General features: G+C 35.6%; 4 protein-coding genes across 6 annotated transcripts; 3 read left to right on the forward strand and 1 right to left on the reverse strand.

Annotated features, from left to right (window-relative positions):
• Nucleotides 1-540: 540 nt before the first annotated feature.
• LOC121732682 (putative nuclease HARBI1) lies at nt 541-2,207 on the reverse strand. Its single transcript, XM_042122636.1, has 6 exons — nt 1,992-2,207; nt 1,673-1,869; nt 1,453-1,585; nt 1,128-1,272; nt 734-1,035; nt 541-645 (listed from the first exon to the last, which is right to left on the reverse strand). Exons 1-6 carry the CDS (start codon nt 2,127-2,129, stop codon nt 541-543), a joined length of 1,020 nt encoding a protein of 339 aa, XP_041978570.1. The 5' UTR covers nt 2,130-2,207.
• A 567-nt stretch (nt 2,208-2,774) lies between these two features.
• LOC121732683 (E3 ubiquitin-protein ligase Smurf1-like) lies at nt 2,775-15,323 on the forward strand. The gene is made up of 9 exons (XM_042122637.1): nt 2,775-2,781; nt 3,247-3,508; nt 8,099-8,296; nt 8,639-8,742; nt 9,623-9,852; nt 9,985-10,161; nt 12,460-12,699; nt 13,245-13,432; nt 14,363-15,323. Exons 1-9 carry the CDS (start codon nt 2,775-2,777, stop codon nt 15,009-15,011), a joined length of 2,055 nt encoding a protein of 684 aa, XP_041978571.1. The 3' UTR covers nt 15,012-15,323.
• Nucleotides 12,874-20,232, forward strand: LOC121732755 (probable isoaspartyl peptidase/L-asparaginase GA20639). Of its 2 annotated transcripts, none has more exons than XM_042122710.1 (7): nt 12,874-12,883; nt 17,263-17,453; nt 17,534-17,730; nt 18,192-18,305; nt 19,134-19,302; nt 19,591-19,692; nt 20,016-20,232. In XM_042122710.1, the coding sequence occupies exons 2-7, from the start codon at nt 17,267-17,269 to the stop codon at nt 20,183-20,185; spliced, it is 939 nt and encodes a 312-aa protein (XP_041978644.1). In that variant the 5' UTR covers nt 12,874-12,883; nt 17,263-17,266; the 3' UTR covers nt 20,186-20,232. The 2 variants fall into 2 exon arrangements, with proteins under 2 accessions (XP_041978644.1, XP_041978645.1); XM_042122711.1 differs by lacking the exon at nt 12,874-12,883 and adding an exon at nt 17,050-17,190 and having other exon boundaries at nt 17,286-17,453.
• A 440-nt stretch (nt 20,233-20,672) lies between these two features.
• Nucleotides 20,673-24,001, forward strand: LOC121732754 (CDP-diacylglycerol--glycerol-3-phosphate 3-phosphatidyltransferase, mitochondrial). Of its 2 annotated transcripts, none has more exons than XM_042122707.1 (7): nt 20,673-21,330; nt 21,647-21,796; nt 22,042-22,262; nt 22,362-22,432; nt 22,867-22,962; nt 23,232-23,358; nt 23,679-24,001. In XM_042122707.1, the coding sequence occupies exons 1-7, from the start codon at nt 20,754-20,756 to the stop codon at nt 23,802-23,804; spliced, it is 1,368 nt and encodes a 455-aa protein (XP_041978641.1). In that variant the 5' UTR covers nt 20,673-20,753; the 3' UTR covers nt 23,805-24,001. The 2 variants fall into 2 exon arrangements, with proteins under 2 accessions (XP_041978641.1, XP_041978643.1); XM_042122709.1 differs by having other exon boundaries at nt 21,647-21,790.
• Nucleotides 24,002-25,795: the final 1,794 nt, after the last annotated feature.

Below are 25,795 nucleotides of genomic sequence, written 5' to 3' on the forward strand. Positions count from 1 at the left end.
AAAATTTTAACTTGTAGACGTGTATTTGTTTTCATAGTTGTATTTAAATATTTTTATGTCATTACTAATTAGTAAGTAAGTCTCTTTTATGATTCCTTGTGTTATAGTAAGTACTTTGAATATTATTATCAACCATTAAAAATAAAAACAATTTCACTCAGCAAATTCACATTTTTATTTAAAAAAAACCTGCACACAACTTTCTATAGAATAATTTATTGCATAAATGTGTTATAATATAAAGGTCTTACAATATTGGTACATACATGAATCCAACATTCTGCCTTGTAAGTGGCGTGAAAAATAATTTAAAATTTTACAGGGCATATTAACAAAATACTAAAATTAAATAATAAAGTCATTACACAAAAGATAACATTATTTAAATCAAAAATAAAAAAAAAAAAACAAATTTTTAAATTTTATCCTTACATGTACAAGTGAAATATAACAGGGTGATAAAATTTAAAAAATACTTAATATTATGTGAACAACAAGATCCATCCCTAATTAGTTGAGTAAAAGCCATTATAGATTATATTATCGCTCTGACCAAAGTCTCTCCACAAGGGTATTCCGCACTGATTCTCCGGCAGCTAAGTGATCTCTCCTCGCTGGCAATCTCGTTGGTGTTTCTGGACTTATCTAAAAACATTTACATATTGTATGTTTTTTATTTCATAAAATATGTATTAAGTTTTGAAATATTGTATCATAAAAAATAGTTTCATACTTGCATGTTGATTTCATTTTCTTCCTCCTGTGGTGTTAGTGGTGTGACAGGCATTCTAGCTGCATTACAAATATTGTGTAAAACTACACAAGCATTCACAATTAATCCAGCTGTTGTAGGATGGTAATGCAACTTGCGATCCACCAAAAGACAGCGCCAGCGAGATTTAAGTAGCCCGATGCACCTCTCCACAGTATTGCGAGCTCGACAATGTAGATCAGTGTAATACCTTTGTGGAGAATCAGGCTCTGTGTTTAGAATTGGTGTCATCATGGTAGGGCGTAGGGCATAACCTGAATCACCTATAAGAAATTAATAAGAACATAATATATTACTATGTAAGTAAATATGTATATTGTATATAGCATACTTAAATATAATAATTTATACTGACCTAAGAACCATAAAGTATCATTTTGGACTTGATGTAGATTCTCTAGATGTGATTTCAATGGATGGTGATTCCAAATAAATGAGTCATGTGTTGCCCCACCATGGCTAGCATCCACACTGAGTATATTTAACTCAGAATCACATATCTGAAAAATATGACTGTACAGAAAGAGAATAAATAAAAAGGGGAATGTAAAATTTATACTAAGTATCTCTTTTAAAAATAAGTAGTGACCTATACCCAAGGTAGGTATAGGTACCTACTTATTTTTACCTACAATTTCAACGAACTTAATAACTTAGTTATATTATGAATACCTACTTACAATTTGAGTATTCAATGAATGGTACCTCTTGCGATTGAAAAACCTTTCTTCATTTTGAGAAGGCCTTACAATGGCTATATGTGTACCATCTATGCATCCTATCACTCCGGGAATACGAAACTTTTGATAAAATCTGGAAAAAATTATTAATTAAGTAAGTATTTATTATGGACTATCAAACCCCAAATGCATCAATTACACATTACACATAAGTACCTACCCATTTTTTATTATATTTCGTTCTTCACGTGAGTGTGGGAAATGAATATATTTCCTCCGAAAATGCTCATTGTTAAGGGCTTGTGTCACAGCCCTCACGCAGTTGGATACACTCACTTGGTGCATCTTGTGATGTGCACTAGCACCTATAGTTCTCTGGTAAGATCCAGATGCGTAAAAACTTAATGTACTTAATACCTAAAAGTAATAAAGCAGATTATTAATTGAGTGTAGGCAGGTAGGTACAGTTACAACAATCTTATTGGAAACTATGAGTAGGTACTTCATAATATTCAGTTAATAAATAATTATTTACTTAACTTTGAGGAAGTACTAATCCCACTACGGGCTCCAGGCATATGAGGTTCCAATTCTTGTATGAGGTCACGACACAAGCTCTTGTTGAGGCGAAATAATCCCACAAACTCAGGCTCCGGTATTTCGAAAGCTATATCCATTTCCCTAAATATGGTGCTTTGCCTACGATATAAAAGACTCTCCGTAATACGGGCATGCTCCAAAAAGTTTTCATATAAGCCTAAATCAGCCATAACTATTTTTATTAATTAAAAAGAACAAAATACGAATTACGAGATGCACCACTGCAGTAACTTTTTATGAATCTGCTAATTGACACATGATTGAGACTAAAAGAATTCATATTTAGGGGCCATTTTAGGAACTCTCATAGAAAAGTGTCAAATGGATGAATTGCCGAAAAAGAATTGTATCCGAATCAAAATATGAATTGTCGCTTATGCGGCCATTTTGTGGTTTATGATTCAATTCCTAGTAAGACTGTAATAAGAATTGCCAAATGTGGCCTTTTTAGGCCTCCAGGACTCAGGACACCGAATAATAACTTCTGTTAACGAGTGTACCTTTTGTGCTTTACGTATGGAAGGGAAGCTCAGAATTAAATGAAGGAGACTGTTTGAGAAAAAAGTGCAGTGCCCTTGAGCTTTGCTTGACTTGTCTCAGGGGATATATTTTTTTAACAAACACTGCAGAATGTTTTTGTCACTTATGAATCATGGCAACATCTTTTGTTGCCTAAACAATAGAATAATGTTATGCTTTACTAGACATTACGGCATACTATAATGTTGGGTATAAGCATATTAGTTGGAAAATGATAAGCTTGATTTTTTTATATTACTACACTACAACTACAAAAATTTTTGTTTTTACCCAAAATTCTACAGGAAGATAAAACCTATTTTTTATAATATTCCACTGGGAATACTGCTTTTTGGGATAAAAAGAAGCTTTTTATGTTTAACCTAACTATTGTGCCAATTTATTTCAAAATATTTAGTCTGAGCTGTGTAGTAGTTTTGTGTGGGGAAGTAACAAACATACACTGCATAATATTGTGTTTTATACATTTATGATTGTTATACAATTTAATATTTATATTTACTCAGCTTTCTTTCTTCATTTGATATCTATTATACAGATTATGTATGCTGCACTGTACTCACTTTAAAAAAAAATAATGATGTCAATATTTTTGTCATTATTGAGGTAAAAGGTGAACCATGAATAAATTTTGTAAATATTTATGACATTTAGACCAATGTTTGGAGCTCAACGAGGATACTTCGGGAGAAACATGCGCGGAAACATGCAGGGTACAAGGCCAGGTTATAGTGTCTCTATTGTCGAGAGATAGCACTAGAGGTGAGCCAGCGTCAGCGCCAGGCGAGGGATCCCCATTGGCAGTAGTGGGCCCGGCTGGAGAGGTGCTGGCTCCGAGAGAACAGTCCATAAACTCCAACTCGGCAAACGAGTTGCTACCGTTACATTGGGAGAAGCGACTCACACCCACTGGAAGGTAAATTCAATTCAATATTATCTATTACACTCTTTAAGCCAAAAATAGTGAATGTAGTGTTTTAAAGTCTGTCTATCTATCTGATACCTCTTCATGTCCAAACCGCTGAACCGATTCTGCTGAAATTTAGCATAGAGATACTTTGAGCCCAGGGAAGGACATAGGATACTTTTCATCCCGGAAAAATGTCCCGCGCGATAAACTAATTTTGGCGCAATGGAGTAGCGGGTGTGTACACATAATTTTTTTCATTCTATTTGTTTTCTTAAAACCATCAAAATAGCAACGTAAATAAAAAAAAAACTGAATTTGAATAATATGATTAAGGTAAATGACTAGTAGATTGGACAGTACCAGTCATTGGAAAAAGCACAAAAACACAATATTTAATTAATTTATTAATGTTGCTTTAAAAATTTCCTGTTTTTAAAGTAAAAGAATGCCTGTTTTTTTAAGAAAAACAGTCAGTTTTTAAAGCAACATTAATAAATATGGTGTTTTTGTGCTTTTTCATTGGAAAATACTAGTACTGTCCAATCTATTAGTCATTTACCCTAATTATTTTTGACGCAATGATTGCTAGTGTGATCGTCTTTTGTGCCATCTATACTAATATTATAATTCTGCAGAGTTTGTTTGTTTGTTTGTTTGTTTGAACGCGCTAATCTCAGGAAATTTGAAAAATTATTTTACTGTTGGATAGCCCATTGATTGAGGAAGGCTATAGGCTACATTTTATCATGCTAAGACTAATAGGAGCGAATAAATAGAGGAAAATGTCGAATAAACGGGATAAATTATTTGAAATGGCTTATTTGAACGCGCTAATCTCAGGAACTACTGGTCGATTTGAAAAATTCTTTCAGTGTTAGATAGCCCATTGATTGAGGAAGGCTATAAGCTATATTTTGTTACGCTAAGACTAATAGTAGCGAATAACTAGAGGGAAATGTGGTAAAAACGGGGGAAATTATATGAAAGGGCTTATTTGAACGCGCTAATCTCAGGAACTACTGGTCTGATTTGAAAAATTCTTTCAGTGTTAGATAGCCCATTTATCGAGAAAGGCTATAGGCTATATTTTATCTCGCTAAGACTAATAGGAGCAAAGAAATAGAGGAAAATGTGGAAAAAACGGAGGAAAATTATTACTGGAGCAATTTTTATGTTATTTGGCAAACATGAAGAATAGACTACGTTAAGGAACAAAGGCTATTTTATGCGGAAAAATGTACGGTTGCGTGAAATTCCTAAATTACGCAAGCAAAGCCGCGCGAAAAATCTGTATATAATAAAATCGTAGGAAAGTCAATTCTGTATATTGAATATTTTTGTACAATAAATAATACTTGGGATGTGATCTACTATGCTAACGCGGACGAAGTCGCGAGCAACAGCTAGTTCTATATAAATTTCGTGAGAAACATATATTATACGTGTGCAAAAACTTTCTAATTTGTTTCATTGCATAATCATTCAATATTCAGTAAATGCATCTAGGTTACAGTAGTAAGTTGTTGAGACTTATTTTTATTATCTCAACCTGTGATTATAATTGTGATTTAAAATGAAACATTTTAGAATTTCTTAGCTAACTAGATTTATTACACACTAGTTGTTTCCCGCGACTTCGTCCGCGTCAGTAAAATGTGATAACAAAGATAATAAAAAAGAGAAATTTGTTCCCCTTTTTAATGTTCCTTACCTAAATAGCAAAAATAGGAACTCATTACAAAGACTTTGAAGCCTGTCTGTCTATCTGTCTCCAGGCTGTATCTCAAGAACTGCGCTAGCTAGGTAGTTGGAACAAATAACGTTTTTCTATCGCCACTATAGCAATAAATGCTAAAAACAAAATAAAGAAAGTATTTGAAGGAGGCTCCCATACAACAAATGCCTTAATTTGGCCTTTTGCCGTCAATGTAACCATAAAATACTCAATTGTATTTAAATTTTATTAATCACTATTCGCTACATGTTATAAAACAAAGACCTTAGTTCTGTCTGTCTGTAAGTCTGATCGTGGTAAACTCAAAAACCACTGCACGGATTTTCATGCGCTTTTCAATCGAAATAATTATTTTTCGGGAGGTTTAGGCCTATTTAATTTGTTTATTTTCGCGTCTATGTGTGTCCCAAAAAAATCCAGAAGTTTCCTCTAAGTATATCTCATTATCATATCACCACAATTGTAAGCATTGTACCAAATTCAGGTTATTGTACCTCTATAGTGTATTTAAAACACTATACAGCTACAAAACAGTTTTCAAAATCAGTCAATAAACGGTGGAACAATAATATTATAAGTAATCAAAGAGTTTTGATAATAATGTGATGATACATGGCCTAATTATAGTGATGATGATGATTAGTTTTTAAATTGACATATTGACATTTAAATATGCTTTTAGTTGTTGTTAAAACGCCAAAATTGCCGAACACGTATGCCGTATCTATAAGGATTTAAGAATTCTGTACAGCACCTTCGGAACCAGGGTATTACTTCGGCGCAAATTCTTATTTTTTGGTAGTTTAAGCTTGAAATCCTTCAGAAAAACGTAAAATAACTATTTGTTTTCATATAAATTTCAAGGAGTCCCATCGATTCCTCATGGACTGCATCATCAGATCACCACTTTTATGATCATGTTACTAAATTCGGGCTACGTCTCATTCAACTACAAAATAATTTTGGAAATCGGCCCACAAATGGCGGAGTTGTCCGCGAACCATTATAAAAAAGTGAAATACATCCTCCTCCTTTTCGGAAGTTGGTTAAAAAGTAGCCTAAGTTATTCCTTACTACATCAGCTATCTGCCAAAAAAAGTCCCGTCAAAATCGCTCCAGCCATTTCAGAGATTAGCCGGAACAAACAGACCGACAGACAGACAGACATACAGACAAAAATTTTAAAAAATGTTGTTTTGGTGTATGACGTATGTAGCATATATACATTCATATGCATGTAGTAAAAAACAGTTCATTCAATATTACAAACAGACACTCTAATTTTATTTATATCATGTATGCATGTATGTATAGATAATATTATTAAGATCAAAAATTATTTTTGTGTTTCTCCTAATATTCTCTTTTAATAATTGAATGAACATCAACCATTCTTTCAATTTTTTTTGTAGAAATGTCCGAAACAATCTGGAAGAAATAAAAAACATTCAATAGTAACTGACATTATTTCTATTTGTAAAATATTTTATTCAAACACTGACCTTCATAATAATATGATGAGGCATGTCAAAATAGTTTTTTTTCATGAAATAAGGGGGCAAACGAGCAAACAGGTCACCTGATGGAAAGCAACTTCCGTCGCCCATGGATACTCGTGTGTGTTACAAGTGCGTTGCCGGCCTATTAAGAGGGAATAGGGGAGGGTCGGGATGGGAAGAGAAGGGAATAGGGGAGGGTAGGGAAGGGAATAGGGTAGGGGATTGGGCCTCCGGTAAACTCACTCACTCGGCGAAACACAGCGCAAGCGCTGTTTCACGCCGGTTTTCTGTGAAAAGCGTTGTTTGGGGTAGTTTACTTTTTAAAGGAGAATGAAGCAAAGTGGTCCAAATTTCCACCACTAACGAGACCCATATTGACTTATTGTCCATTAAATATAGAGTAAATTTCATTATGAGACAAATTTAAAATAAGCTGTCAGTAAAAAGTTATGCTTATGAATATGACTATATGAAAAAATATTTTCGTGAGTAAAAATATTGATATCGATATTCATCTATTTCAGTGAAAACCTAATAGGAAATGCCAAGCGGCATAACATAGCATAGATTGAGTAGTTAAAAAGTGCAATGGATCACATTAACACTATTTTATGGAATAAAACTTTTTCATTCCGTCATAACTTTTTACTTACAGGATATTTTTGATTGCGGTCCAGTTATAATGATTCCGTATTTAGCAGATCATTACGTGAATGTTATTGGTTGTGGACATTTGCACCAAACTCAATATATTTTTATTACATCTACAATATTTTTATACAAAATGGTAAAAAACATGACTTTTCATTCAGAAATAACTTTTCACTGACAGGGTATTTTTGATTGCAGTCTGGTTATAATGATTCAGTATTTAGTAGACAATTTTACTATATAGGTCTCGTTAGTGGTGGAAATTTGGACCAGACTCCATACATTTAAAAACATACTCCTTTACTTGCTAACATTGTGTACCTTTTTATAATGAATCTGTCATAGACCTGATTCGAAACAACTAGCTATTTTCGCAAAATCAACAGAAGCTTATTTTGTTGCCCTTTGCAATGTACACTTTTTTTAAATAGGCAATAATTGACCAACCACTAGTTTTTTTTTGGGAATCCACCACTGCAACATAATATGCAACACAAGCATAACCAATAGTTGTTTAGCAATGTTCGTAGCGGCCGAAAAGGAAGATCTTCCGACCGAGGGAAATAGCATGCTCGGTCAGGCTGAAGCCCACTGACGTTTAAGACGTTGTATATATAATATATCTCCGAAACTTCGATAGCGCGATGCAGGATTGTGACGCTAATTGTGAGTACCACCACAGTTGTATAAAAATATTTATATCACTTCCAGGCCATACTACGTGAACCACGCACTACGTAGGACACAATGGGAGCGCCCCGTAGCGGAGCCCCCGAGCCCGGTATCCCCGCAGACGTCCACACCGCCGTCCTCGCCCACACCATCAGCTCCCACGAGCCCCAGCAGCCCCTCGCAGGCATCACCCTCCCCGGAGAACGATGTCAGCCACGGCACATCTATATCTTTAAGGTAGTAATACCAGTGTAGAATTTATAATTTTAATCATTAATGAGGCCCCTTTATTTCCGCCGCACGCCCCTTGTACGAAATCTGCCCCCAGGTCTCGGCCTATTTATAAATTCGGGGCTGGTATAGACTACTGATCCATGAATGATAGTATAATCATTCTACTCTTTAATCTTTTTTCATATAATAATGACTTTTTGAGAATTTTTAACCCTCCCGTCCCCCCCAAAGTGAGATTTGGAAAGATTTAACTTGACCCTCTCCCTCCTAAAATACCTCACGTAATTAATGGACGCCCCCTAAGAAGTAACATAGATTGTAAAGTTTTTTTATTATTATTTGCAGACCAGAGCCACAACCTCAGACAGCTGTACGTAGTCGTTCACAGACTACTCCAGTGTCCCCGAATCCAGCAGCAGTGGTGGCAACTGACCTGCCACCTGGATATGGTATGTATATTTATTTTGTAACTATGCCCATATGAGCGACTGTAATGTCAACAATTTCAATGTCACATCAACTACACCAGTGTTTTTATACCTCTGAAGCTTCTGGAGGGGGGGGGTCGCCAGAAGTTGAGATAAACTATTTCAGTAATAAAACTACAAAGATGAAACATATTGCTAATAATATTAAGTAGCATAATTTCATCAAAAGCAATAATAAAAAAAGCAGGCCAACAAATCTACAATATTTTTTAGGTCTCATAAGTCCAGTTCTTATTATTCAGTGTTAGCTTATTCATATGCATTAAGTTCTTATTGTATTTGCATTGTAAGTAATGTTATATTATGCTCTACTTCGCACGTTGATTGCGTCTATGGGGTACTAAAATAATGCATTACAATTAAATATAAAACAATCAGCCACGCTAAAAATACGTGATTAGACTTACAATTGATATGACTAACGCTCTGAAGGTGAAATCGATTTCTAGGCGTGATGTTGATGTAAATATGAACAGTATGTTGGTTGTGTTAAAATGCTATTCTCTCTTTAGCTTTTCTTCGTCTGACGTACTGGAAAAGTTACACAACAAAGGCAGCGGAACTTGAATAATACACTGCATAAACATTATTATTAAAAATAAACGGAAACCGACATTTTTCTGGGTGGAAATTGGCGTCATTACTTTACGTCACAAATATAATCAAAATATTTCAGTACTACCAGATTCAGATTGAAAGCAAATAAAGATAAAGAAATAAGGACGCGTTTGACGGTAAATGTGATCTTAGTTTCAATTAAGAATTTTTACCCAAATTTTAAAATTCAAAAGAAAGGAAAATTTTAAAACCTCACATTTGACATTGACGTTTTTTTTTTCAGAGATGCGCACAACCGCCCAGGGTCAAGTGTACTTCTACAACAGCGCGACGGGCGCGTCGACGTGGCACGACCCGCGTGTCCCGGTACATCTGCGGCACCGCGCCTCCGCTGGCCCCCTGCCCCCGGGGTGGGAGATGCGCCACACGCCGTCCGGACGACCGTACTTTGTAGACCACAACCATCGGACCACACAGTTCACTGACCCGAGGCTGGCTTTGGAGGCGAGGCTGGTGAGTAACTGCTTGTGTTAGACTTGACTTGACTTGACTTCTCTTTTACACAGATGAAAGAAAGAGGTAATTTGATATTTAATTATTATAAATATGATGCAAAGTTTACATCAAGTTATTGTTACACTTCAGGGCACCACGGAAGCTAGTACCCCGGTAGCTCCGCCCCCCGCGGCCACGCCCGCGCCGGCGGCGGCGGACACCGACGACGCCCTACCCAAATACAAGCGCGACCTGGCGGCAAAGGCGCGCGTGCTGCGAGCTGAACTGCAAGCGCTGCAGCCGCAGACTGGACATTGTCGAATCGAGGTATGAAAATTAATTGTTTAACCGTAGATTCATGGTGGATATTCATGTTCAAAAATAATGTATGTACAGTGTGTGTCTATTCTATTGAATATGTAAGAAATCATGTGAGCCTGCAGTTTTCGCGTAACTTTCTGCCGCGCACTGTAAAACTCTGGAACAAACTGTCACCAGCAGTATTTCCGAACCTATACAACCTGCAAATCTTCATGAGAGTATTTGTATATATCTTAAAAGGCCGGCAACGCACCTTCAGCTCTTCTAATGTTACGAGTGACCATGGGCGACGTTATTTGCTTTTCATTATTTATTAAGTTAATAGTTTGCTCATTTGCTCCCCTTATTTTATAAAAAAAAAGTCTTTTACTTCGAGACAGTCATAACAACAAACTCCATTTCTTTTAAGGTTATTGTATTTTTTAAATAAAATATGGTCAACTATCCCTGCCTATTTACTGAGTAACAATAATATTAGAATTCACCTATGCAATTTTTCTAATGCCTGTTTTTACCAACCGTCTCCTAACGCTAAGTGGTCCCCTAGCGGCCATTTAATAAAATTATACCCCACGTTCCAGATGACGTTAAAAACGCTCACGCTCAAGACCGTAGTTTTTCCTGTTCCACTAGCATGTGAGCGTCAGTGATACAAACCCAAGTGGAACGGATTATGGAGCGTTTTGAGAAAAGTTTAAAAAAAGAACATAATATAAAAAATTTTTATACATACTAATGCCCGTTGCAGACGATGCGCAGTAGCTTGCGCAAGTACTAATACTAAGCATATATTTTCATCGTGTGAACGCATTTTGCTTAGTGAAAGTGCGAGTGCAAGTTGCTTAGTAGCACTCGCTTTGGTCCTCGCGCAAGTGCGACTCATTTGCCCCCGCTCCGTCTACTTCGCCCCCGCGCTACTTCACTGGTCATCGTTTGAACATGCGTTGACCAGTACTAGCGCCAGTACTAGCGCCATTTCAGTCTGTTTGTTGTTTTGGTAAAGATGTAGAAACCTACCACTAGATTGTTGGGGAGTTGGTTGTTCTATTGAGTCTCAATGTTTTAAGTTTGTAATTAAAAATGAGTAAATGGAATTCAGACAAAACTATACAGTTTTCCTTTTTCTAAATTCTGTATTTCCTGCATCAGTTCCTCTGCTATCACTTCATTTAGCTCTTGAATTAGGCACTTAAAAAGTTTATTCAAAACCATACGCTTGTCCATGGTTGCCTACTATGCACTGGCACTATACAAAGCTACTTCGCGTGATCTTTTTACGTTTGAACGCTGGCGCAAGTACCTGCGCAAGTACTCGCGCAAGCTACTGTGCATCGTCTGCAACGGGCATTACATTGAACAGAACTCTGATATTACGATCCTTTTCTTGAAGTCGTAAATAAAAGTAGGTAATTGTTTATAGTTACATATTTTATTTTACAAATAAAATACATAATAATATATTTGTTTCGTTTTTAGTATTACATTTTTTTACATAAGTAATCATATTTTAATATACATAGTTAAACTTTTATTATATTTCAGTTTTCACATTGAATCATATTTCAATAACAAACCACATACTTTGCATATTGACTATTGTCACATAAAGTTTTTAAGTAACAATACCGCGTAATGCTAAGTCAACAGGTACGACTCAGGAGAGACGAAAATTAGTACTTATTATATTTTATAAGAAATCAAATTTTGACCTTTCATTTAAAACAATTTCTTTTCCAATCAAAATATTTTATTACTTAAATATTATTTAATATTATAATACCTATTTCAATAGGCTCGAGATAGAGGCGCATGTGTCTGATAACTGATTTGAATTGTAAAACTGTACTTGTTAATAATTATTGAATGTACCTTTTCTGAATAATATATATATATATCATTTGCATTTAACTTCAGTGTTTAATTAAAGTCAGTATTCCCCACTACAGAGTTAGCAACATTAATATTTTTAGTAATGAAATAATATAAAGTTTTTTTGTCTCTACTCTCTCATCAAAACTTTCCGAACATGGCTTTCGCGATATAGTTACGTTAAAATTAAAAAAAAAACTAGAACGACCACTTTGATCCATCTTCGTCGAGGGTCGTTTTGAGCGAAAATGATGACGTCATGAGTGACGTCATAGCAGCGATCAACACGACCGCGGTCGTCAAATGGAACGGCAGAAAGGGACGTTTTGAGCGTTTTGGTCAAAATTAACGTCTTCTGGAACGCAGCCATAGTGTAAATTGTAAACAAAAATATTTTTTGTGAATGAAGGCTTATCTTATCTATGCTATTTCCAGGTATCTCGCAACGAGGTTCTCGAAGAATCCTACCGGTTAGTCATGAAGTTGCGTGGCAAGGAGCTTCGGAAGCGGCTGCTGGTGAAGTTCCGCGGGGAGGAGGGGCTGGACTACGGGGGCGTGGCGCGCGAGTGGCTCCACCTCCTCGGCCGAGAGCTGTTCAACCCCCACTACGGCCTGTTCCAGTACGCTAACTCTGGGGATGACAGATACGCGCTGCAGATTAATGCTGATTCTGGGGTGTGTGTTTTTTTATTATGTACTAGACGTACCGCGCGGTTTCGCCTGCGTAAAGAAGAAATTTCACGGAAACCGTACATTTCTCCACAAAAATAGTCTATGTCCCTTCACATGGTTCTCCCTATATCTGTGCCAAATAACATAAAAATTGCTCCAGTAGTAAACACTTTCAAATATTTTTTGCGTTTTTTTACAAATTTTCGTCTGTTCAGTCCTATTAGTTTTAGCATGATAATAATATATAGCCTATAGCCTTCCTCGATAAATGAGCTATTTAATACTGAAAGAATTTTTCAAATCCGACCAATAGCTCCTGAGATAAGTCCGTTCAAACAAACAAACTCTTCAGCTTTATAATATTATTAAGATAGATTATAATATTAGTATAGATTTATATTTGAGGTTTTTGTTGAGGCTTTCCATTTTATAATTATCATTCTAGATTTATACATTTCTTATTAGTTATTATAAAAGCAGATCAACCCCGATTACATACCTGTTATTATTATTATTACAGACTTATAAATACTTTGTTATAATTCCAGATAAACCCCGAACATCTTTCATACTTCCACTTCGCGGGTCGCATACTCGGCGTGGCGTTGTTCCACGGCCACCAGCTGGACGCGGCGTTCACCGCGCCGTTCTACAAGCAGCTGCTCGGGCGGCCCATCACGCTGCGCGACATACGCGACGTCGACCCCGAGCTGCATAGATCGCTGTCGTGGATGCTGTGAGTGTTTTCCACTGTCCGTTCCTTCTGGGAGGGATGTAAATTTTCAATGTTTACTTTAGTAATACTAGAGTAATATTGATGTAGTTTTAAGTACATAGTTTATGCATATTTTTTATGATGAGTTTTCATGCGGAATTAGTGCTATAATAATAAAACAAAAGTCAGAGAACAGAACTCTAGAGGCTAATTATTAGAGATAGGTGTTTGAACATGTCATTTTCAGCGTTGCTTGATAAACTCTAAGCATATACAGTAGAATAATATGTTTGGCTTTTTTTAAGAAATTCTAAAGTGGTAGTGACGTCAGCTGATTATGAGTTTTCGTATTATGAAGGTGTATCCTGGATCCAAAGTCACTAAGCAGAATACATAAGTATTTACTGAAGAAGAAAATTTATTAGTGAAATTATTATTTTTTCAACTGGATTGTCCCATGTTTATGTTAATCTTAATCATAAAGTATTCGATAGTTTTAGAAATTCTTATCCAACAACCTAAAATAGCATACATGTTACAGATTCAGGGCCAGATTTATCATCAAGTTGGTTCGTTATTGCCGTACCCCAACGCTGATCATCAATTTTTGCAAATTTAAACTTTTTAATTGGGACTTAACGCGACTTATTTAAGTTTTATTTAATTTATTTCTAATACAAGACGAGAAATTATTCGTGAGCTACAATGGTTTTTCCATCAGCATAACGCATTAGTTCAATTGTTTAAAATTGTTCTCGATCATATGCCATCTGATACTTACAATTAACATTTGTGGTGTGAATTTGGAAGAATCATGTTTTTCACATGGCCAACTTTATGTTGCCTGTTAATTCTTACACACATACTGCTGAATCATCGATCTAAGACAAATTTTAGAATAGAGATATTGAATTGTGCAGTTTTTCTCATGTTGAAGGATGTTTGTTTCAGAGAGAATAGTATTGCGGGCGTCATCGACACGACGTTCTCGGTGGAGTGTTCGTCGTTCGGCGCCGTGCGCAGCGTGGAGCTGCGGCCGGGCGGCGCGACCGAGACCGTGACGGACGCCAACAAGCGCGACTACGTGCGGCTGTACGTGGCGCACCGGTTCACGCGCGGCGCCGAGCGGCAGTGGCTCGCCCTGCAGCGCGGCCTGGCCGACCTCATCCCGCCGCAGCTGCTGCGCCCGCTGTCCCCGCGCGACCTGCAGCCGCTGCTCGCCGGCCGCGCCGACCTCGACCCCGCCGACTGGCGCCGCCACACCCGCCTCAAGCACGTCAACCCCGACGCCCCCATCGTCGCCTGGTTCTGGGAAATCGTCGAGGAGTTCGACGCGGAGATGCGCGCGAGGCTGCTGCAGTTCGTCACCGGGTCGCGGCGCGTGCCCCTCGCCGGCTTCCGCGCGCTGCAGGGCTCCACCGGCGCCGCCGCCCCCCGACTGTTCACGCTGCATCTCGTCGCCGATGCCTCCCCCGACTCCCTGCCCAAAGCTCACACCTGCTTCAACCGTCTCGACCTCCCCCCGTACCCGACCAAGGAGAAGTTCCACGACAAACTCAAGCAGGCCGTGCTCGAGACGGCCGGGTTTGCAGTTGAATGATACCACCCCGAGCGATCGACTTTTATCCGAGTGCTGTGGCTCCGTTGGACGTATTGGATATTATCGTGGAAATATGAGACTGACTCAGACAGAAATTGTCATGACAAGCTGATGGAAGGAGACGAATTGTGAGGTACGGGCTAATTAACGACAATGATGAACCTAATTACTAAATAATAATTCTCAATGAAGTACTTCCATTTTATATGTTATTTCTACTCGAGTAAGGTATAGTCTGTCAAGAAAGTGAAGAAATTAAACAGTGTCAACATCGTCGTGTCATCCCTTTTAAATCAATCTAAGAAAAAAGGGATGACACTACGATGCTGCCACTTTTTAATTTCTTCACTTTCTTGATGGTATAATTTTTTTTTTGTATTAAACTTGTTATACACTTACAGAAAGAAATGTGCACCATTATATTGCTTTTGTAACTGCAAATAATGCTCAAATAGCTATTATTTTTAATATTTTAGCCTTAAATTGTACTTAGATTTAAATTGTATGAATCCACAGAAAAAATGAATTTTAATAGTTATATGATTAGTCTCAGCCCTCTTTTAAATGCATAATATTATTTCTGTTTGTACATTTAGGTATAGAAGGAATCAAATACAAATAAATTAGGGTAAATTGAATCAATTAATATGCTTCGAGAATTATAATAATAATTATTTATTATTTTTAGGTAAATCAAAATATACCTTTTTAAAACATGCAGTACAAAGCACAAGCGTATTATTATGTCGTATTCAATAGATGTAATTATTTCATAATATATTTAAAAGCAGTTTAAGGCCAACTTCTACTGCTGGTGCCTTATTATTTGATGATAATGTAAATATATAATTTTCAATATATTGTATAATTTTTTATTAACAATGACACTTTGTTTATGTTAAACTCACATTACATCTATCAAAGTTTTATAGAAAATTAACAAAAGTGACTTGCATGCATCACTGATATTTATAGCAAGAATGAGTGCCTTTATCTGTTTAATTTAAATATATATTAGTTGTAGGGCTGTATGACTGTTAGCTATATGAAATTAATATGTATTAAGCTTAATTATTCGAAATATACCATGATATTTTTACACAATAAACGGCTAGTTTTATTTGGCTTTTAAAAATGTTTGTTCTTAGGCTGTATACAATGCATCAAAAAGCTGACGAAAATGAATGAGATTTAACATTGTTGTTATAACTCAAATTCTCTGTACCTTCATTGTTTCACAAGGGATCAATCAAGTCAAGTAATCAAGCATAATTTTTGGGTCCATCTTTATATCCACGATAAGTTTAAAATTCGTGTGGGCTTGAAAAACACGATTCTTGATAAAACAGCTGAATACGAACTGACAGGAGAGGAGATTCAGAACTCAAGAGTCTCGAGCATAGAGAAATAGGGGTTCCCAAACTTATTTTGTCTACCGGAACAAAATATTATGCTTTAGCGCCCCCCCCCCTTGTTTCAATTAAAAATGCATCCAGATGAAATAAATCATCCCCCAAGCCTCTACTGAACAGTCTACACACGACCCCATTTTTTTTCTGGGACCACACCGCCCCCTCTTTAGACCTTCAGCGCCTACAAGGGGGCGTTATCGCCCACATAGATTAAGGATATAGTATACCTCCATGATCGCCCACTTTGGAAAAGACTGATATACATACACCGGATAGTCTCAATGTCTCAACCCAATGAGTTTCTAAAATACGTTACGTTAGTAACATAGAATATCATTGTCTCAACCACTCAACTCAAGTCACAGATTACTAGTATATATTTGTAGACTCAAGTCAAGAGTCAAGAGTGACAAGACTGAAGACCAACTCAAGAGTCAAGACTTTTTCTTCTTTTTTATTAATGGCTCCTTTGTGAGTCGCCAGTATCAGAGTCAAGACTTATCGCATACTCATCGTTTGTTGTCACTTGTCGCTGTCATAATACTCATGTCACACAGATTTGTGAGTACTGAGTAATGACAGCTGATAGGTGAACAAATAATAACATTGTTGTGTGTTTGTTTCTTTATTGTTATCACTTTTGTAATCATTTTACTTATAAATAATATTTAAATTGATTATTTATCTTGGTACCCTTCAACTAACTAGTGTAACAGTGTGAAGCATAAAGTATTGAAAGATACAAGTCTGAAGTCACAACATAAATAGTAAATACTTTTGTAACAAACTGCAGTCTTCAATACATTTTTGTATATATAACTAAAGTTGTGAAATAATATTAAAATGCAACCAATTATAATAGTTCACGGTGGTGCTGGTGATATTCATGACAGCCGAGTGCAGGGCAAACTTGATGGAGTTAAAGTTGCAGTTTGTGCTGGCTATAAAATTCTAAGCCAGGGCGGCAGCGCATTAGACGCAGTAGAAGCAGCAGTTGTATCAATGGAAAAAGATGAATATTTTAATGCTGGTTTGTAATTATTATCCATTACATTTTTTTTTGCAAATTAAAACTGACAAAGTGCAAATAATGAACAATCTTATTTTTAGGATATGGCTCAGTCCTCAATCTGCGGGGAGAAGTTGAAATGGAAGCAAGCATTATGTGCGGACAGAATCTTAATGTTGGTGCAGTAACACTTGTCAAGAAGTTTCTTCATCCAATAAGCATAGCACATAAAGTTCTGACAGACTCTCCCCACTCATTGCTTGGTGCGGAAGGAGCTGAATTATTTGCTTTAGAGAAGGTACTAGATGATGCCCGCAACTCCGTTGCGCCAAAATTCGTTTATCGCGTGGGAACCGTAAATTTTTCTGGGATAAACAGTATGTTATGTGATATGTCCTTTTCCGGGACACAAAGTATCTCCATGCCCAGCAAAATCGATTCAGGGGTTTGAGCGTGAAGAAGTAACAGACACACTTTCGCATTTATAATATTAGTATGGATAATGGATGTATACCAATTCATATGTGACATTGTATTTTGTATTCATACACATTGTACTTCGAGCCTTTTTATTAGTTTTTGTCACAGAAAAATGTAATATTTAGTATTTTTTCAGAGGACACAAAATGGTATTATAGTATCAGGATTTGTATGATTTGCTTTGATATTTATATTAGTAGCAGAAGAGCTGAGAAAAGATGTCCCAACTCTATAACATCTTTGATGAACAATCTTTAATTTCAAATCTTTCAATTTCAGGAATTCCCAACAGTGCCTCCAGAGTCTTTGATAAGCGAAAATGCCAAAAAAGCTCTAGAAGACTTTCTACAACATGGAGTATTTGGGAGAACTGAAATAGGAATTGAAAATAAGGTTGGTAAGGTATATATAAAATTTTTTATAAGTACTATCATAGTTTTATCATTTGATAATAGAATATCACTTGATACAATATGCTGTATTTTGTTATATGGCAATAAATAACAAAACAGTTTAGTAAACTGTTTCATTTACATACTGATAAGTTGTCTTGCGACAATAGCTTGCTAATTAGTAAATACTAAATTATACATACTAGAGATCGCCCAATGGTCGAAATTCGACCTTAGTTTCAACAACATTAGGACTACTACCTATATTGTAAAAAATATTGACTGGGACTCAGCTGATCTCAGACTGGCCGTGTAAGCATTGTCTAATAGTATCTTAGATTCAATAAAAAAAACTATAATCCATTTTCAATTTGTCAACTTGTTGTCAACATACTTCAACCATAAATAAAAGAGTATAATTCGTATGTATAGGCTTGTCACTCAAAAATCTGTCATGTGTGTGTGTGTGTTGTAGTGTGTGTAATGTTTTATTTGTTAAAAAAATGTATGATTATAGCATAATTTCAAAATAATATTAGCTCGATGCACTCCTTCACCATAAAAACTATAACTGTGCAAAATTTCATGCACCTACTTTTCCCCATTTTTCGTATAAAGGGTTACAAAGTTTTTCGTTCGCGTATTAATATTATATATATATATATATATATATATATATATATATATATATATATATATATATATATATATATATATATATATATGATTACTAGTTTTATAGGGCCTTCATATTTGTCTGTCATATGTATAATATATGACAGACAAATTTAAACACATATTATGCGTTTTAATTTGTTGTTTGCTACAGGCTGATGTAGGTACAGTTGGAGCTGTGGCAATTGACGAGAATGGCAATGTGGCAGTAGCAACTAGTACTGGTGGCATGAGTGGCAAAGCTGTGGGTCGCATTGGGGACACACCGCAAATAGGCAGTGGTACTTATGCTGATAATCATATTGGAGGAGTTTCAACGACTGGTGAGTTTATACAATTATAGGTCCAGTTAAATAAATACTCCTTAGTCCTTACCATGATCTCTATTTAGCCATACAATCACAGACACCGCACCTGCAGCTCTTCTAATGTTGCGACTTGCGAGTGTCCATGGGCAACGGTAGTTGCTTTCCATCAGGTGACCCATTTGCTTGTTTGCCCCCTTTTATTGATTGTAACAATAAATTTGGTGTATGAGATTTGACTGTACTTAAATAAAAAATTCTCAAAAAAATTCAATTATAAAATTCTGTTTCATTTACTATTTTCAGGCCATGGAGAATCAATACTCAAGTACTGTTTAGCTCACAGTATCATTAAACTAATGGAAGGTGGTCTGAGTGCAGATGAGGCAACAAAAACTGCAGTAGAAGGTAATTTTTTAATTTATTTAGCCTTTTTTTTAACATGGGGAAATGCTTTGCGCATTCCCGGCAAATTGGGTATATCGGCCGCGGTATGTGGAACTCCTGTTATAGTCTACCCACTAAAACCCCATGGTGCCCCACTAATCGCTTAAGGCAGAGTTGCGGGTACGATAGAACCTACCGAAACTTAAATTATTTAGTCTAGTCATTTTGAAATTATTAACAATAGTGGCACTATAAAATGCACAGTACCCTTTTGGGTACTTAAGGGATTTAAGATATTACTTAATATATTTAATACTCTCTCATGTTATTAATTTTTATTTTAGGAATGACCTCACGTTTGAAGAACACGGCTGGGGCCATAACACTCTCTAAAGATGGTGATGTTGGCATGCACTTTAGTTCAAACAGAATGGCTTGGGCGTATATAAAATCAAATAAAATATTTTATGGAATCAATAAAGATCAAGAGCTTGTAGATGATTATGTTAACTAAGTAAGATTTTCTGCTACATTATATTTTAAATGTATTGTTATTTACTGGATAGACTGAAATTTTGTATATAACTTTTTGTACTTATTACTTTTTATATGTACTTACTGATTATGCATTATTATAATATTAAAAAAATCTCTTGTTTTCTTTTAATTAATTATTAATGACCTGTTAAAGTTAAAAATGCTCAAGTTTCAAGCTACGTTCCCACCAGCAATCCACCAGCTGTTTGTTTTTAAAATAAAATAAAATCTTTAAAAAAATCTATAAGTAATTAAAATGTGTTCCTTAACTTGAAATAGTGGCTTTTGTCATCTGACGTTTCGATAGCCATTCAAATCTTGTCAAATTGCAGTGCTTATCTGTAGCTAGTACACTGTCGCAGTTTCGGAGCAACACCAACACAGCTGATTTTGACATTAGTCAATGATTGTCATTTGAAAATTGATGAATTCTATTTTCTTGAGAATACAAATGTTAAAAAATATAATTTTGCCTGTTTTATAGTTCATTTTCGCAAATAAAATATAAAGATACAACTGTTTTACAAATAAAGCTGCTATACAACATGTCATTTCGTTTCAAGTCCAAAGAATTACAACATTTTAACTGGATTTTCGGTAATGCTCCTTGTTTTCCTGTGCATTCGTCCAAGATAAGCATTATTACTGAACCAAATAAGTTTTATGAGACTCTTTACGAGAAGTTTAAGGATGCTAAAAGAAGAATATCCATAGCTAGTTTGTATATAGGTACAGGAGAACTCGAGAAAGACTTATTGAAGGTTATGATGACAAATGCAAAGCAACAACAGCTAAGTTTGAAGATTTTGTTGGACTATCAGCGTGGTACGCGGGGGGAGGTCAATTCCAAGACATTATTTGAGAGTTTTATCGATAAAGAGAGCATCGACAATTGCAAGTTATCTTTGTACCAAACACCCAAACTTCAAGGAAGTTGGTCAAAGGCACTTCCATCACGATATAACGAAATAATTGGCCTTCAACACATGAAATTGTACATAGCAGATGATATTGTGATACTAAGTGGAGCAAATTGCTCAAATGATTACTTTGGACAAAGACAAGACCGATATATCCAAATAGAAGACAAAGACTTAGTCAATTTTTATTGTGATGTTATAGGTATGAATATAGTAAGTTGCTATTTTTTGTTTTTGTTGTATTTTTTTTAATATATCAAGTAACCCCTGCTTGATTTATACATAAGCTTATTTTCAATATATTAATGATATCTCGTAAGCTGTACTCCACTTAAAATCAAATCATTTATTTTTGCAATTAAAGGTTACACAAGATATTACAATTAAGATGTCAGTACTTATCTACATAATATAAACCTTTTCATTTGTTTTTTTTGTTTGTGTTTGTTTTTATTTGCTTAAAGGTTTTCTTCAAAAGTGTACATTTTTATAATTCAAGAAACAATGTGAATTTTCAGATGCTCTTAGTGACATAAGCAAGCAGTTAGCTGGGGATAAAATTGTAGCACCAAAAGAAATATGTAGAAAGGAGTTTGAAGGGAGAATAACAGACCTCATTGAGAAATGGAAGTTGTTACAGGCTGAAAAATTATCCGTGTTAGGTAATGGTTGTTAAACTAATATGTATTCTGTATTAATGGTATGACCAAATTTCACTCTATTTTTATTTCCATTGCTACATTTTATCAATCAAAGATTTAAAATTAAATTTTATTTAAAGAGTATTTTTTTTCAATTAAGTAAATCTTTTGAATTGTTATTTGTTATTGAGAGTAGGTTTGCCCCACAAAATAATATTTTAGACTGTTGTCCATAAGTAATAAAAATAAGTCAAATGTTATTTGATTTTTAGACTCAAAGAATGAGACCAACACATGGATATTTCCTTTATTACAAATGGGTGATTTTAATATAACCCAGGATGAAGACACCACCTGCAATATTCTTACATCTGGACTAAAAGGCTCATATTTCCGACTCGCCACTGGATATTTTAATTTAACTGAAAAGTATGAGAAAGTTTTATTAAAAGACTGCAAAGCAAACATTAGTTTGCTTATGGCCCATCCAAATGTATGTACAAAATATTGATATTATATTTGTTACTATTTTTAGGAAATATTTATTAAATATTTGTGAAAGCAGTAAAGTTGAAATATTTTTTGATTTTAGGCTAATGGATTTTTGGGAGCTTCTGGTCCTGCAGGGGGAATCCCCTATGCTTACTCACTCATAGCTAAAAAGTAAGTTTTGTCTTTAAGATTAGGATTCTTGTTTGTCTAAATGCAGTATTACTTATTAGGCTGCGTTTCCACCAGATATGTGTTATGAGGAATGTGTGTTTGAGAACCAATAGAATCGCTTCATTGACGTGAGCTTGCCATGACATCGCTCAGCGTGGCGATGCTATTGGATCTTAAAAACACATTCCTCGCAACAGTCGCAACACATCTCTGGTGGAAACGCAGCCTTAGACTTAGCATTGTTGTTTTTAACAGTTTTGAATGCAGTAAAATGATGTAACCATAGAATGTCGCGTAATTTATTTACATTTTAAATAATAATGGCCCATAATATTATTATGTATTAAATTTTTTAAGTTATTTTTAAGAATAAAAATAATATGGGTTCTATAAAACAGACTAATATCAAACTAAAACGTTTTTGCTTTTTTCAGGTTTTGGCAAAAAGTTGTAGACTATAATCAAATAAGCAGAGTTAGGATATTGGAGTATGAAAGACCTGGATGGACTTTTCACGCAAAAGGACTATGGTAAGTAAAAAAAAAAATTGTATCAAACATATTATATTATATTATAAAACGATTTCGTTCAAATGACTTATTTAAAAATAGCTTTTAATAATTAGCATGTTTTTTTTGTAGTGTACAACAATATAGTATCAACTTCTCTGAAAGTACTTGTAGACCCAACCGCCAGATCACAACTAACATTGAATTTAATCATGAACCGGCCAGATAATGTTGGTGTGTCAACTGCCTAGGACTCAATTTCCTCCATGGTATACTACAATTTTTTCCAGGTATTATCCACCAGGCAGCGAAGTGCCTTGGGCATGTGTAGTGGGCTCCGCAAATTTGGGTGAACGTTCCGTCAGACGAGATTTAGAAGCTCAGGCGGCGATATTCACTGAGTCTCCCGACTTACAGGTATTTATAATTTTGTTTTCTTTAAAAACCTATTATTACACAGAGTCAAGCCTCTGTGATATTTGGACGCTTCACGCATTTGTGTACTATCCCACAAAAAAATTACGTATTGAGTATGCACTTATATTCTTTAGATCATTTAGAACAAGACTGCATTTAAAATTCAACAAAAAAAAATTTTGTGGGTTAGTACACACACCTCCTCGCTCGGTCGGAAGATCTTGATCTCCTTTGTGGCCACTACACACTATTCCTACAAGATAATTAATATTGTAGAATTTTAGTTACTTTGCCTACTCTATAATCATTATCTTTTGCAGAAAAAGCTACATGAAGAATGTACAAAATTACACGACTACTCAACAGAGAGTATAGAAGACATACTACAAAGAAACATACCACTTTGGGTGCAAGCCACTGTTGGTCTGTTTCGGACATATTTTTAATAATTTTAAGACCCAGAAGAGAACCAGATTAAATACAAAAAGAGACAATACGATCATACAAAGCTAAAATAGTGAAAACAGGAGCAAAAAAGGGGCATGTCAAAATATTTTTTTCTATTGTTTTGTTGCATTTTCCAGAAGAATAAGGGCCAACCCATACGTACCACAACCACACCACGTCGCAAAGACAAAATGCCGTCAAGCAGTAATTACGTGTGAATGGTGTCGCTGCGGCTTTTTGTAGTTTGTACCAACAAAATGTCGACGTGGTTGCGTTGTCGCCAGTAGTTGCGATGTGGTTACGTACAAAAGGCAATGAAACGGAGGGGGGGGGGGGGGGGGGGGGGCGCACTGCCATTGCATCGACGCAACGTTGTGGTTGCGATGTGGTCGGCTACGAGTTCGCTCGTGGTTGCGTTGTGGTCGGTATCACACAAGTGGCCGACAACGACTGCTAAATGTGGTAAATACGTGTGAATAGTCCAGTTGTTGTGGTACCTACGTGTGGGTTGGCCCTAAATGGAATCACACAGGCTGAAATGCGACTAGTATTATGAAATAACATTAATAGTATTTAATTATTATTTTATTTAAGAAATTAAGATTGTAAATTAATGTGAAATTTTACCAATTTTTACGCCTGTCACAAAGAATTTATTTATAAATATTTTTGTTACGCGAAGTTAATAAACAATACATTCAAATATATTTACTTACATGTTTTTTTTATATTTTTAACACAATAAGATTTTGTTTAAAACGTAAAATATAAATCAATAGTATGTACATACTGTAAGGACTTCCGTTAAAATTCTACATTACTTATATTTTAGTTATGAGATCCTAGTACCTGACTGACATTAAAAATCTGATTTTCAAAAGAGCATATAGTAAGTCATGAGTACAGACGGCATTTGACTTCCGTTAAACATATTAATATATTATAGTTTTGAGCCCTTGTACAACTGACATACAAATTCATATTTCTAAAAGAGGATTTTGTTAAAGTCATGAGTACAGACGGCACTTGACTTCCGTTAAATTTTTACATAGTTCTGAGATCCTGGTACCTGACATTTAAAATCTTATTTCAATATGAGGATTTTGTTTGAGTCATGAGTACAGACGGTACTTGACTTCCAGTTATCTTCTACATAGTTCTGAGATCCTGGTGCATAAATGACATTTAAAATCATATTTCATTGTGTAACAGTTATGAATACAGACGGTACTTGACTTCCGGTTATCTTCTACATAGTTCTGAGATCCTGGTACCTGCCATTTAAAATCTTATTTAATTAAGAGGATTTTGTTTAACGTAAGTCATGAAGTACGTACGGTACTTGACTTCCGGCTAACTTCTACATAGTTCTGAGATCCTGGTACCTTACTGACATTTACTTACTGATATATTTGACTTACTGAGAATTTTGTTTAACTTAAGGCTTCTTACAGACGAACGGCATGTGTCGGCGGCAGTCGACGGCTGCCGACAACAGCCGTTGGGCGTTGACAGTTTATGACGCTTGCACCCCACCTACCACGACCTTTCCTAATACCAGTTTCCAGAACACTTTGTTGTAGGATTACAATAACATTACCGTACTCACTTTTTAAATATAATTTTACTAAGAAATAGTAAAAAATGCGAAGCATTGTTAAATCCACTGTGAAATATAACTTTTTAAGATCGCTAGCTTCACGTTAAAGTAATATATTTCTTATAGTCTGTCGAACGGTGACATCGCTTAGTAGAGGTGGTGGTAGGGCCCCAGTTGTGACGTACCACCTAAAGGTAAGCGGCCACAGGTTGGTATCATACGCAACGGACGTCTCGTATCAAACGGATAATTTTTTCACAGTACGTCCTCTGAATCGGCAGCGTACGGATTTCCGACTAGCCTAGTAAATAAATGCTCAAAAGGGGGGTGTGGATAGAAAAGTCGAAAGCAGAAATTTTGACTTAGGAAGTTTGTTTGGACAAATTTGAA

This window comes from Aricia agestis, chromosome 12 (assembly GCF_905147365.1).
Source record: "Aricia agestis chromosome 12, ilAriAges1.1, whole genome shotgun sequence".
Classification (NCBI taxonomy): domain Eukaryota; kingdom Metazoa; phylum Arthropoda; class Insecta; order Lepidoptera; family Lycaenidae; genus Aricia; species Aricia agestis.